A 15,174-nucleotide genomic window follows, 5' to 3' on the forward strand; every position below is an offset into this window, starting at 1 on the left:
AGGTATGGTTTGTGTTTTAGTTTTTTAAATCAGGGGGGTATCTGCTGCAGTATTTGCACTTTTTTAAAAGAATGGTCCTTGAGGAAATGAAACACACAATGAAGAAATATTTTCATTTTTTACCCAGGAGTCTTAATTGCTTTTGATATTAAAGAGCAGGTAAATTCTTCCTTTTAAAGTGCATCAAAGTTCAAAATAAATGGTTGTTGTCAAGCAAAGCTTTCCTCTTAAACACAAACTCTTATTTAAATGACACTCTGATGTCATTCATTTGGACGGATACATTGATTTCTTGTGCAGTTACCACTTTCAGCCTTGCTCTTTTGGTGATTAATTTACTTTGTACAAAATTTCTTACCTGAACTAGCAAACGTCCTTCCTCAAGTGCACCTGACCTTCATGTTGGAATCATGCTGAAAAAAGGTATTGTACTTCAATAAAGCTAATTAAGTACTGGGCTATTTTTTTTTCCTGTCGTACCCTTGATGAACGTTACTTTTCAATTATACTAGGGAGTCTAGATGAACATCACTGGCTCTGGGTACAAGGGACAAAAAGAGGCTTTTGGGGTTGTTTGTTTGTTTATGTGTTTTATTTTGTGGGTTTTTTCCAAGGAAAACCTGATCTTTCTAACAGACTGGTATCTCCCTTGTTGGTGCATGATCATATCACGTGAACTCAGCACAACAGCAACCAAGATAGTGCATGGTCCTTGCTCTGTATTCAGTTAAAGGATGTGCAATAAATTGCAGTATCCTGCAGATTAATGTTAGAGGTGGGAAGCAAACAATGAGAGTTCTCTAGGAACTTATTGATGGTGCTTAACCATTTCAGTTCCCGGGTTAGCTCCGTAGAAGGACTGGCACAAACCGAACTCTGGACTCATTTTGCTGGACCCAACTTGAACTCTAGTTCAGTATCTCCTAAGACCTGCACATTTCTTCTCTCCTCCCCCTTGATGGAGCTATTCTGTGTGATCCCATCACCCTGTCACCTCTTGTCACTGCAACTCTAGGCTAAGAGATAATCAGCTCCCTGAGGGCTGCTCTAGCTCAGGAGGGGAAGAGCAAGGAATGATGATGATGACTGGCTGCAAGCAGAAACACTGATGTCCGTTAAAGGTTTAAAAGTAGATGGTTCCTGCTTAAAGCAGGTAAAAGCACTTTATTTTCTCCCTTGAACTTTCTGTGGCTCAGAGTGAAACCCTGCTGTACGTATACAACTCTTCCAACTCTGTGAACTGAAGGAATTTGGCATTGCACAAAAGTGCTCAGTGTTTTAGGGAAGTGAACAATAAATAAGTGCAGTGAATTGTTATGCACACATTTTAAATGTGATATAAATAGCCTTTGCCTTATTACCGTGTTGTAATAATGGGGTAATTTACATTTTTTGCTTTTCCAGAAAAAATGAGAAGATATCATTCATCTGACTCTGGGAAATAAGCTTTTATAATGAATTGGAAAAATAAAGCTGGATTTCACAATATTTGGTTGTATAATTATATGACTTTAGTATTGTAAGTGTGATTTGCTTTTGTCTGTCGAAGGTAGCTGTCTAGTTATTTAATATACTATTTGTCAGCAAATGAACATGTATTTCCAACATAGATTCAAGATTAAATCTTAAAAAAATGATAATGTGGAGTTTGACCTCCATAGTCACTTCCTGATAAAATACAAGTAAATATGTTGTTTAAAGTATGCTGCAGACAAATATAACAGTAAAAGACTTCAGATATGATAGTGATACTGTCTGTGAAGAATTACCATTTCCTGATCATTCTTATCATTGCTGTAGTTATTTTATATTAACAACTCTTTAATTATGTGAATGTCAGAAGGGTAAAATTCACAAAAAGGAAAATCACTTTACATATAATTTAGTGGGATAACAATGTGTAGAACGCACTTTATAGAAACCAGGACAGACATATTTCATTTGGAAGTCTGACACAAAAGGAAATTACTCCTCTAATACACAATGAAATAAATAAAGGTCAGATGGTTCATTTGTCTGCGTTTACTTTGCACAGTTCTACCAGTAAAACAGGATGTTTTCTATTAACATTGCTTTCAGGTTTCCTGGTAACAGTAGCACCAAAATAAAGACCAGATTTTGTCTAGGTGAAATTCACTCCTCCTGCATAAAGCCTTATGCCTAGAATATGCAAAGAAAAAAGCTGAAATAAGATGTGGAAGCTGCTAAATTTCTGTGTAAGCACCTGGCTGCGATCTGTACAAGCTTACAGGAGTCGGGTACTCAGCTCCCACTAAAACTAAGAGGAGATGAGCGCCTTCGTTCTCAAAGCTTTTTTTTTTGAAAATGTGAGCCCTGTAAGGTGTAAGAGCCTTCCAGTATTTGCTCAGGGACAGTATGTATATATGCATATATATGAACAGTGCCTTGGGTATTCAAAATCTATGCAAGTGAGAAGAAGAGCATGGAGCATGCAGCTTCTCGGTTGTGAAGCAGCAGCAGCCTTGCTGAGCCATACTGCTTATAAGACAGGCTACTGGATCTTCCTCATAGACCACACTTGACTCATGCCCTGAAGTGACCTCCAGCTCAGCCAGAAAGACTTTGGGCTGTGAGTTAGCTGCTGGCAAACACTGAACCGCATGGGGTTCAAGTGGAAGGAAGGGCTTTAAGCCAGCCATATGTGCACTGGATGTTCCACCTAACTGGAATGTGGTTTGTGTTGAGGTATGTTTTCTTTGGCTATTTTTTTTTCCTGAAATGTGCAATTACAAAAATTAAAATATTTACATCATTGCAAATGAAATTTCAGTGTCATCTTTTTCCGTCATTGAATGGAATATTCCTATGTGCAACAGGTGAATTATTTTCCTTGGGGATCAGGTACAAAACTGTTTTCAATACAGAGAACAATAAACTGGTTGTTACAGCTATACACTTTCTGATCAAGAAGTTTCCCTGTCTTCAGCGGTGACGCTTGTCCCATAGCTCCCGTATCAGCTGTGTGCCAGGCTTCACAGTAGTTGCTAACCAGTCGAATCCCATGTGCTGTTGATCCATGCCATATTACTTTCTGAGGCCTGAAAGGTAATGTTAAGATGTTATTTCCTCACAAAATCTCGTTTGCTTTATTCAACTGCACACCTATATATGTGGTGACCTGTGTTTCTGCATTCCTTCTGCTTGAAGCGAACACTGGATAGCTAAAGATGAAGACAGAAAGGAGAGAAAGACAGGACAACACAGCTTATTATCCCATTCCTAGACTCTCAGAAATGGAAAAGAAAAATGGCATAAGGAAAGCAAGAAATTTTTATCACATTTCTAGTAGTCTCAAGATACTGCCCCTATTTCTATTACTATCTAGTAAAAGTAGAAAAAACCCCTTACGTGTAACATGTAAAACATAAAGGGTAATGTAAACTCACCAAGATGAATCGGTCATGATGTTCCTCCCGTCAAAGGAGTATATTGGAACATGAATGTTGAATTGTCCACCGTTTCCATCAAATATAGATTCCCAGTTACTGAAAAGGGTTTCTCCCTGTTAAAATGTCAAAGCTACTTTTACAAACAAAACAAATCCCAAATCTGCGTCATACCTGACCTTTAGAGACTTATCTACAAATCAAAAATCTTATCTGCATTTAAGGACACTTATGATTCCAGCTCTCTCATCAGTTTCTGCATGATATTCCTGAACAAACTCGTCTCATCTGTCTTCTCTGTGCAAACAGATGCTCTCTGATCCATGGCTTTGCCTCACAGTTGTCTCTGTTCTATTGTCAGTCCAAAAATTCACCTTGATCATCCACTGTCGTTTTGTTACTAATGCACTGTTTGAAAAATTGCTTGTAAGTACTGTATAGGTATATGGAGAAAATCTAGAGATAACTTGTACTGGAACTTCTATTAAGGTCACAATTTTATGAAAGGTGTTGCAAATGTTCAAGGCAAAACTTTGCATTGGGCTACATCTCACAATCCTTCTGAGTTTTTCCAGTCAAAGTTGAAACAATATTGTCTTCACAAATTTCTCTCAAGGCTCTGTATTTGCATGCACTTCAGAGTAGCATCCGCTCAACATGTTTCAAGCATCATGTGTTATTCCTGTAGGTTTGTTTGGCCGTTTGTTCTGGGAGCCAGCCAATGCTACAGAGACATGGTTTGTTTTCCTCAGTTTTAGTGTGTGTCTGTTTATGTGAGACCACAAAATGACTCATGCTCTAGACTCTCCTCTCTGTTTCACTGGGGTAAATCCAACTTCATTCCTAAGCACAAAATTTGCATTTTAGTTAGAAATGAGAAAAATAGGCATTTTATCCTACTGTACTCCATGATCATGCTAGAAGGTAAAACATAATAGCTCAGTAGTTTTCTATTGCATCACTACTTTTTTGTTTCTTGAACCTGACTGTGAAATTTGAAGCAAAGTTGCTTCTTTGTAAAATTTTTGGGCTGAAACTTTGTGCTTTTGTTATTTCCAAAATTTTTGGGGCACCTACAGCCTATCCTAATATAACAAGTACTAAGCACTCATTTTTACCTTAAGATTGACTACTGGCAAATGGTGTCGGTCTGTTTTTCTGACAACTGTGGCCAGATCTTGCAAATGTGATGAGAGGAAGGCTCTATAGGTAGAGGTCAAACCTGCTAGTTGGGCCTGTTGAAAACACTGAAAATCCGCTCGCATGTCACCAGAAAATGGGAAGTTCAAAGCCACCAGATGCAACTAGAGGAAAAAAGAGGAAAAAGCACCATTTTAAAAGAAGTTTACAGCACTAGGAAGACACATTTTGTAAACAAAATAGTGCCCCCTCTTCCTGCCAGCATAGAGCGTGTAATTTTCATAACAGGTATGAAAATTATTTGTTGCCATAACATCATATTTCTCAGAGCTGTGAGGCTCTTAGCAGAAATTATTAAGGAAACCGTGAATATTATATACTCTTAAAAATTAAAATTCTTTTAAAAGTAGCTAGTAATTTCATATAGAAGTCTTAGAGTTTTCACACAAATAAAATCCCAAATCTTACAAGTATGGAAAAAAGTAGTAAGAATTAACCACATATCATTCAAAAATACAAGTAGCATGCTTAAAAGTATAACAGCAAAGATGCAAGAAGTGATCTGCATTCTTGGTGGGTTTTTTCTTTTTTTTTTAGATATAACTCATTTACTTTGTTTTCTTTGTCTGAATATTTTAAAGTCTTTTAAATGAAGGCTTGGGTTCTAAAGTGTCTGTCTAAAACAAGCAGTGACACATAGATAGGAGATACTCTAATGAATATTTTTCTTATTTAATTGTTACACTATTGTTAACTTAAAAGTTACTCTGTGTTGTGGATACAATCACTAAGTGAAGAGTTATTCCTAACTCAGAGTCAGGATTCTTTGAGATGGGAAAGGGGCTAGGATGATGAAAATAGATTTGGAGGAAACAATTTAAAATTCTGTCTGAGATTTCCAAACAAAATAAAAAAGTGTATTTGTAAATTTCTAAAGTAAAAGCTCTGACTTTGAAGAGTAAATATCACAACTCTCCCTCAAGATGCAATCCATCACGTTTCAAACCACAGCTATGCAGTTGCAATACAGATTTCATACTTACTGCTGGTTTTCCATTGTTCATATTTGATACTGATCTCAGTGCTGGAATAGACTGAAATCCCTGTTATTTGAACACAAGCAAACAGATATGTTAAATATGCTACAGAGATCAGAATTTTAGACACTCAGTAACTTTTTGAATAAAGCAAACATTGAACACTGGAGAATCTGAAACTGTCCTGCCTTTGAAAAATAGTCCCAAACAACTTAGCCAGAATACTTTATCTACATATCATCAGCTTGGTGTGTCACATAAACATGTGTTTAAAAGCTGGCCTGGGCAGTGTAGCTTTGCTAGACCCAAATGTACCCATTCCATAGTGCTCTGCCAGAGCTACTATTAGCGCTGGATCACACCTGGAATCCTGCGTAGAAGAAGCCCTCTCTTGGCAGAAGAGCAGTTCTAAATGCCAAGATTCTAAAATCAAAACTGAAAGTGTATGGAGGATGTGAAAAACAAAAAAATGCAGTGGTGGGAATATTAGTTGTTTCAGGAACATCAAAGTTATTTCTTCAGTTACAGCACGTATGAGTAACCAGCCACCGGCTGTACCACATGAGAAACTCCTGTGGTGTCAGCTGGAGGCTGCAGAAAATTTATTACAACTTGAGGTCTAGACATTTTCCCAGTGTACTAAATGAATTTCTCCCTGACCTACTCTAACCTTTTTTATTTCTTTTTGGCCATCTTCCTTCTCACTGCTCCTTCCTAGCACTCTCTTGCGCTTTCATTATCTCAGCAGACCAATTAACCTGTTGTCAACAATACTGTTCTTTATCCAGTTTGCCACTTCTTGGTTTTCATCCTCCTGCAATTTTTTTGGGACAGACAGCATGTTCACATGCAGGTTGGTACAATAACTTGCAGAATGGGGTCAAGTTCAAACTGACAACTGAAGCATTAGAATAGACCCTCTGAACGCTGTGGGATAAGCTACATGAAGGCATTGGTTGTGGGACACCGAATACAGGACTATAATCTTTTAAAGAAAATCTGCTTTTCAAAAACACTTGTCTGAGTTTCCTGGAAGGGCATCAGGGCTTCATATGACTGACTTCAGTATTATGAAACAAAAATCTGTGGCCTTGATTTTTTTGGTTTTTTTTTGTTTCGGTTTGTTTGGTTTTTTGTTTCATTTTTTGTTTGTTTGTTTGGTTTTTGGTTTTTTGGTTTTTTTTTTTTTTTTGGCAGCCTACTTAATTCTGCTTTTCGTAAATGTTGCTTTGTCTCTGTAGTCTTGGAATCTCAGAAGATACTGGAAAGAGATGAATGTCCAATGCAAACCAATTTGCAAGATTATGTAGTGGTAGGATGTTTATTTAGAACTAACAAATCTCAATGGAAAATCGTGTTGTGCAGTGATCTGCATGCAATTTCTGCCAAGTGTATCACACATCTAGATTCAGTTTTTCATGGTTCATTTTGTACTTACATGGCTTGATATGGCTGGAGGAGGAAGGCTGTCAGCAGGGATAGGAATTAGCTCACCAAGCTGAAAGAACCAAAAAAGAAGAGTAAACCAAAACCATTTCATCAGGAGCTTCTAAAAAAAAAAAAAAAAAAAAAAAAGGAACCTTTGTATCCATACTACTCTACCTCTGTAAAAATATCTCCCACAACTCCATTGTGAGTAAGGGAGTTAGAAAAGATTAAGACGTAGTACAATAGTACCTGCAATTTTCTCCATCCATTTCGAACACGGATAAAAACCTCACTGGTTTCCCTCAGATAGATTAGTGTACCTTCTGCTACAAAATGGACTTTTTCCAACATACCCTCAATGTTTTGGAATGTTGTAACCTGTCAGATAGGAAAAGGAAACATACTTCATCAGACACACAAAACACTTAGCAAGTTAAATTGTTAAATTGAAGTCTCATTTGAACACATAAATGTCAAGGGTTCTTCCAAAGGAAATGCTTATAAAGTCAGTTTTACATAATTTAATCCATAAAGCTTCAGTAACATAAATATCTTGTTACTTTGGCATACCAGCATCATCATTCTGTGGGTTGTACTAGAACTACAGCAAAAGTTAATTTTGTACAGAGTGAAGATCATTGCACTGCTGCAGTTTAGCATACTAGATCAAAATGCAGAGTTCAGAAGAGAATTCCAAGTAGTTTATCAAATTTCGGGAGAGTGTAATTTCTAGATACTTGAGTATAATTTCTTTCTCATTTCTTCGGTGTCAGAACGCATATTAATGCTTTATGAATAATGCAGGCCCTACTGTAGATTTGCATACTGTTTTTTAATCTTAATTTTTACCTAAGTGGGCTTGGACCTCCTATCTGAGACAGCAGTGTGTAACTACAGTCCTCTACCTTGGGGCACCAGTCTTGGAATATCTGTTTTTCCTCTGAGAACTGCCCTCTGTTAGCTTGAAGGGACTTCTGTCTTAGATGGTGTTTCTACTTCATGGATACCTGGGATCCAATTCTGATTTGATTCACGATGTAAGAAAAGGAAACAAATTTATATGTATATTCTGGCGCAATGATTTTTAGATTTGCTAGGGAAATCTACAGTTTTCATCTTAGAATCAAATCACCTATATTACTGGGTTTCAATCTAGTACTGTAAAGTGTTTTTTTCATAGAAACTGGGCATTCAGTAGTTATTCTAGTATCTCAGCATTGTCTCATCTCACATAGTATCTCAGTTGCCACACTCAGAGACATTGCTTTGAACATGGAATATGTAACATTCCGCAACTTTAGCATGCCACCAATCTTTGCATTTATTTGAAAAGGCTTTTATAACAAGGCAAGGGACAGACTTCTCCTCTCATCCTTTTTCTCAGCTCTATGGATTCCCTAACAAAATTTTTTTGGTTCATAAAACAATATAGTAAGCAAAAACACAGGAAGGAACTTTTGCTCTTCTTTCAGTGCTACTGATGAGCACCAAAAAATTTGATGAAAGCTTTCAATAACAGCTTCTTTATTTTGTCTCTTACCAGATTCCTGGTGGCAGGTGATCCTGGCTCTCCAGGAGGACCTGGTGGCCCAGGCATTGCAGGTGCTAAAATAAAACAAACACACAATACATGTTGAAGGACATGTTTTTGAGAGAGAATGTGAGTGACAAAAGGAAAGGACTTAATGGTGATGTCTAGGGGCAGTGGAAGTTTTAAATAGCCATAGTCAAGTCCTGAATAGCTGTGTTCAAGTCAATGACAGAAAATGCCTTCTTAAAGATTTTTTTAAAAGCATTGATAAACTAATCTTTTCTCTGTTATTTGGGAGGTTAAGGCCAAATTTTTGGTTGTAATTTGTTATAGAAACTCTGCAAATGAAGAGCCAGACGCACTTGAATTGACCAGAATGCTGTTCTGTGAGCTGCTGCTGATGTGCATATGGAAGAGGGTGAACTTTTAGTTCCCGCCCATATAAACTTGGAGGGCGTTGTTATATCTTTTGCTCTAAAAGTAAATAAAAAAATACTTTTCCTTAGATACAAAATTTACTTGTAAGCTCAGCTTACATTTCAAAGCAATAAAGAATTATTTGGAGGTATGAACTTGAACTTCTAAGACTAGTCCACACTATCTAATAAGTAGTACCTGTCTTTACTCCAAAACTGAATTTCTTCACCTTGAGCTGAGAAGTCCCTGTTTTTTGGAGTAAAAATTTCTTTCTTTTAAGGCAGCAAAGACTGAAAGATATGTAAGAGTGAAAGCAAGCATCTTGTGCAAATGCATGGCATGATATTAGAGCTTTGAAGCTGTTTGGAAGAAAGAGCTTCTACACACTGACCTTGCTTGTTTGTCTTTGTGAAACCCAGAGGAGACTTGAAATCCGCTTTTACAAACTGAAGAACCTATGCTCTGAGGCATTTATCAAGATACTCCAGAGCAGGTCCTTCATGCCAGTGGCATGAGGTGTTCAGAAGTGTTCAGAGCTATTCACCTGCAGACAAGCTACTCCTCCTTCCCCATATTAAAATATATGAACCCCATATTACAGTATGTGAACCCCATACTACAGATAGTAAGAGCTTTAATAGAGATAACTGAACCTTGAAGATAGAAAATAAATAAGCATTTGTGTTAACATTTAGTAAAATGGACCTTCATCGGTGTGCTACCTAAAGAAGCTTTTTACAAAGCAAAGAGGAAAATGTGCAGGAGGATGATGAAGACTAATGGCAGAGAAGATAAGTAAAAGTATAGGGATGGGATACTAATAAGAATTTGTTTCGTCTGTCTGGGTCTCGTAGCTAATATTCAGAAGTGCTTCAAATAAATTACACAGCAAAAGGCCTGAAGGCCTTAATGGACTTCATGGATGCTGTGGATCTGTCCACACCATGATGATCAGGAGCTTATTGACATAAAGCCCATGTTCCAAAGTTGAACATATTAACGATTTTTTTTCTTTCTCAAATATTATTCAGAAGATGAATACTTCTGACAGACACTAAATTACTAATATTTACTGGATGACAGATTGGAAGTCTCCAATATATCTGCTGCAGAAACCAGACTGACCAGGTTTGTTAAATACTTGGAGAGAACAAACTGGAAACAGAGATATCTCCTCCCCAAACCAGCGTGCTGGAGGCACATGCCTTGAGGGGAAACAGGCTGATCATTAGTTCTCAGGAAGGGAGAGAAGTATTCACAGGACCTGACCAAACTTTAGGAAGAACAGATCTGCCTTACAGCTTCTCAATTTAGTTAAAAATTCCCTTTCTATTAGTATAACATTTTCGGATGAGATTAAGGAATGCTCTGCTCTGGTTTTACCTGGCTGGATTCCCATGTTGGGCACAGTTCCTAGAGGGAGGAATCAGTCATTCACTCAGGCAGACCTGTCAAGTAATGTCAGAGGAGTCCAGGACCCCATCCACCACATCCTGATCTAAGGGCTGAACATTAACAGCAAACTTGTGACCCAAAAGGAGTCAAAAGCACAAATTCTTGAACTGTGGCTCTTCGTTTATAGCCACATATTCCCTTTGATTCCACCTTGTTTGCAAAGTTCTTCTCCTGATAGGACTATTTATGGCAAATTTTGCTCCTTTTCTACTCCATTAAGTTGAAAATCATTAAAGGTAGAGCAACCAATCTTCCCAAAGTTTCATTTCTATTCAGCATTTGTGTAGCAACTACTTTTTAGAAGCAGTTCTCCAGCAGTCTCATTCTAGACTACTGTGGGTACTGTTTTTTCGACAGAGAACTAGAGAATCATTTGGGTTGGAAAAGACTCTTTAGATCATCAGTTCCAACTGTTAACCCAGCACTGCCAAGTTCACCACTAAACCATGTCCCCAGGTACCATGGTTACGCTCCAGGGAAGCGTAACCAGTGCTTGGCAATCTGGTGCTTGGCAATATTCCAGTGCTTTGCAATCCTTTAGGTGAAGAAATTTTTCATAATATCAAATCCAAATCTCCCCTGGTGCAACTTGAGGCCATTTCAACTTGTCCTGTTATTTGTTACTTGGAATAAGCGACCAACTCCCACCTGGCTACAACCTTCTTTGAGGGAAAAGGTCTCCCCTGAGCCTCCTCTTCTCTAGGCTATACACCCCCAGCTCCCTTAGCTTCTCCTCATCAGACTTGTGCTCCAGACCTTCACCAGATATACTGTTCTTCTCTGGACTTGCTCCAGCACCTCAGTGTCCTTCTGGAATTGAGGCACTCAAAGCTGAACACAGGTTTTGACGTGTGGCCTCACCAATACTGAGTGTAGGGTAACAATCACTGCCCTGGTCCTGCTGGCCACACTATTTCTGATACAGGCCAGAATGCCATTGGCCTTCTTGGCCACCTGGGCACACTTGTGGATCGTGTTCAGCAGTTGTCAACCAGGACCCCCAAGTTCCTTTCCACTGGCAGCTTTCCAGCCACTCTGTTCCAAACCTGTAGGGCTTGCATGGGACTGTTTTGATGCAAATGCAGGATCTGGAACATGGCCTTGTTGAACCTCATACCACTAGCCTTGGCCCATTGATCCAGATTCCTCTGTAGAGCCTTTCAGCAGATCAACTTTCCTGCTTAACTTGGAAGCAAACTGACTGAGGGTGCACTTGATCCCCTCACCCAGATCATTGATAAAGATATTAGACAGGTCTGGACCCAATACTGAGCCCTGGGGAAAACCCCTTGTGACAGCCACCAGCTGGATTCAACTCCATTCAGCACAAGAAGGGTGTTTTGGTGAAAATTTAGCCAACTGCTCAATTTGATGGATTTTGCAAAGCTCTCAAGACAGCCTGTCTCTATTATGCAGATTTCCTCCCAGCCACAAACACAGTCACAGTAAAATCTTTCACGCAACAACACTCCCCATGGCACTAGTTAGTGAAAACTGTTTGCAGAGAAATTGTCCCTTTTGTTGTCTCAGTTCCAACTCACCTCCAGGAGAAATCGGTGGAGGGCAGGAGGAGAGTGGGGAACAATCTGATTCAGGTACGCAGAGAGAGTGGGCAGGTGGGTCATCCTGCCGGGTGTGAAGGAATTGATCACGTAGGGGGTGTGGGCACATGGCTATACACTCTTATACACAGTGAAAAGCTCACCTGAACCATATATTGCAGGGGGTCCTGGTGGGCCAGGTGGGCCAGGTGGGCCAGGAGGTCCAATTTTTCCATAACCTGGTAAGCCAGGTAGGCCAGGTAACCCTGGAGGTCCTCTGGGGCCAACAACTGAGTCTCCTTTTGGTCCCTGTAGGGGATGAAAAGTATTTCCTTGAATGTATTGGTTTCACTACTGCAGGGCCATGATCTCTGGTGGCAACATTTTCTGAATGCCTGCCAGCACACTGCCATTTAGACATGAGTTTGTGTGTAATTTTCTTCAAGGAGGCATGGATTTAATGGAAAACGAAAATTTTAACCATACACTGAATTAAAGTAAAAAATACAAATTTCAGAAAGCTTTCTGAAAATTCTCACACCTATCCCTGAGCAGCTGATATCTGCAAAACTCTCAACAGTGGTCTCAAAGTCCTGAATCTTGACCCTGTTCGTGTTGAGACTGCTTGCTTTGATGTGTTCACAAGAGTTTGTCTGAAGGTACATGGTGGAAGCCTTAATGTAAAGTATGTCTGTGCAGGGTGTACAGCTCATGAAGACTGTTGTCTTCTCCCTCCTGTGATAAAATATTAGCTCCAAGCCCTTAATCACTTCAGCTGCCAGACTTCCAGATTAAAAAGGCTCCAACTCTCCTTGCTTCCAGTTTAGCAGTATCCTCAGCCTGATAGCAGGCCCTCAGCCTGATAGAGGAAGGAGCTTATGCTCCCTGTGCTCAGACTGGCCTGCAGTCGTGCAAGCTCAGCTGTGCCATCCAAATCCTTCTTGGCACTAGAACAGTTTCTAAGGAGGGAGATGGTTCTCAGCCAGTGTGGACTAGCACCAGGGGTTTTTGAAGGTTTTTGAAGGTGGTCTTGTTAACTTAACACTTCGTCCTCAGCTGTGATCCACCCATTCATGGTTCTTGCCACAGACATGGCAATGCACATATTTGTTGCCAGATCCCAGGGATCACTAGTTACTAAAGAATTAGTACATTTTATTCCAAAGCAGCTGTGGTGGCAATTTCCAGAAGATAAAATTGAAAGGTAGAAATTAGACAGTGGCTGAATTTCACAGGAATAATCCAGATGGGTACACACTGGACTTTTCATTCATATTTTTGCATTACTAGAAAAATAAGATTAATTATTTAGATGGCCAATAATTTTCAAGTCAGCCTCTGATTAATTTTATATGGCCTATTTTGGCATTTATGGGAGTATAAGTAGTAGCATCACAAATTATATATGCTGTTTTGATTTGAAATGCTGTTATAGCATGATCTACCTCCTGATGTAGTTCTATTAGCGAGCCGAGCACAATGTTACATCAATATTTCATACCAAATTAATTTGGTGCACAACAGTGAAGTGTGTGTGCTTACACTTATCATAACATTCTCCTATTCACTTAATGCTTAGCATATGAGTTTTCCTATAGTTCTTAGTATCATCTTGATGTTTGTCTCTTTTTAGTGCTTTCTAGATTAAAACAATGGGTACTCACAAATATTCCTATTCTACAATTTGTGTGACTTACAACTAATCCTGGTCTTCCAGGTGGTCCAGGAGGTCCTGTCAGAAAAAACCCTCCATTTGGTTCTCCTTTTTCTCCTTTTACACCAGTGACTCCGTTGTCTCCTTTTTCACCCTTTAAAGAAAAAGTATTTTAAAACATTGAGCTAAGTGAGATCAGAACTCAATGCACTGATCTTTTAAAGTTACACAAAATCTCCGAGCTTAACAAAGAAAAGCATCCGCTTGAAATCTTTTTAACATCACTTCCTTCTTCTGTGATATGGAACGAAAAGGAATGCTTTCTCTATCGAGGCTGCAAGGCTCTCTCAGGACTAGGGTAGGTGGGGTTAGGTGGAGGCAGAGAAAATGTCTCTGTTGCTGTTTCCTGCTATTTTCCCCAGCAAAACCTTGTCATGTGCTGTAGCTGAAGGCAAAGAGGAAGTCGGAGGAAGCATAAAAGCCTGGCTTTCTGCTTTTCTCCATCACGAAGGAAAGAGCAAATCAATACTGACATGGAAAGGAGAGGTGTTTGAAAGTATGTGGCAAAGTGAAGATTACAGTGCATATAATGAGAGAGGAGGGTGGGGATGTGTACCAGGAAAACAAAAGAGACACCACATAAAATTGCAGACACATTGAACTGCATGTCTTCAGTCCTTCATCACCGATTATCAGTTAGTTTGGGAAACAATGAATGAGAAGAGTAATTTAAGTACTAAACCATTATCTCTGATCTGCAAAATGAACCACAGCAGTTGTACATTCCTTCCTCCCCTTCTGTTTGTCTGATAGTTTATTTCCTTCAATTTCTTTTCGCCTGCTTTGTTTCATGTCTCTGAGATACAAACCTTTGAATAGAAGAGGCAAAGGGCAAAGCAAGAATGGCAGGTATCTGCAGACAGCCAGAGGAGATGGTTGTGTGTAGCTTCTCCTCCAGCTTTTAGTCTTTTTAGTTTCCCAGTAAACAGGACTCTGAAGATATCAGTATGGCAGGCCATTTTGGAAAATGAAAAATGAGTTCTTTGCAGCTAACGCTGTAAAGCTACAGACATTACACTCTAAGGTCAAAGAAACCATACCTGCTTTACCATGCATACATGGGGAACTTTATATCATAGGAATCTTAGGTGCACTCCTCCAAGCAGAAACAAAAATCCAGAAAGTGGACAGCACTTAAGAGTCCCTCAAGGAGACTGTCACCACACCACTTTTGGAGGCATCATTAAGTGATAACTTGATTCAATTTTTTTTCAGATCTTCTGCTGATAAAGAGCCTTATTCACTTAAAAACATTTTAAATAATATCATATTGTTATTCATTTTTTTCAGCCGCTTGAAGCACAGGAGAATAACAGAACAGAGAGAGACCAGATACATCTTTGCTGTAAAAGCTTCCAGGAAAAGTAATTTCCATCATTTAATTTTATTCAGTGTGCTTAAAAGATAAATAGCATGACATGGGAGTGATTTCCATGCTCCCCCGCCCCCCTGCCCAATGTTCTAGGAGCCCATTAGGTAATGGATGTCTCTTACCTGAGCTGGC

The 15,174-nt window shown here is 39.2% G+C and overlaps 1 protein-coding gene across 2 annotated transcripts in view; it reads right to left on the reverse strand.

Moving 5' to 3' along the window:
* Positions 1-211: 211 nt before the first annotated feature.
* Positions 212-15,174, reverse strand: part of LOC126643665 (collagen alpha-1(XV) chain-like) — a 122,994-nt gene continuing 108,031 nt past the window's right edge. For both annotated transcript variants that reach the window (XM_050322196.1, XM_050322187.1), the window contains 9 exons: positions 13,654-13,764; positions 12,121-12,265; positions 8,553-8,617; positions 7,262-7,390; positions 7,023-7,082; positions 5,591-5,650; positions 4,526-4,711; positions 3,408-3,523; positions 212-3,059 (listed from right to left, as the gene is read on the reverse strand). In XM_050322196.1, the coding sequence (XP_050178153.1) occupies positions 2,843-3,059; positions 3,408-3,523; positions 4,526-4,711; positions 5,591-5,650; positions 7,023-7,082; positions 7,262-7,390; positions 8,553-8,617; positions 12,121-12,265; positions 13,654-13,764 (1,089 nt within the window). In that variant the 3' untranslated portion in view covers positions 212-2,842. The remainder of the gene's footprint in view (positions 3,060-3,407; positions 3,524-4,525; positions 4,712-5,590; positions 5,651-7,022; positions 7,083-7,261; positions 7,391-8,552; positions 8,618-12,120; positions 12,266-13,653; positions 13,765-15,174) is intronic.

The sequence above is a fragment of the Myiozetetes cayanensis genome, unplaced genomic scaffold (assembly GCF_022539395.1).
Source record: "Myiozetetes cayanensis isolate MyiCay16 unplaced genomic scaffold, myiCay2020 scf1, whole genome shotgun sequence".
Taxonomy (NCBI): domain Eukaryota; kingdom Metazoa; phylum Chordata; class Aves; order Passeriformes; family Tyrannidae; genus Myiozetetes; species Myiozetetes cayanensis.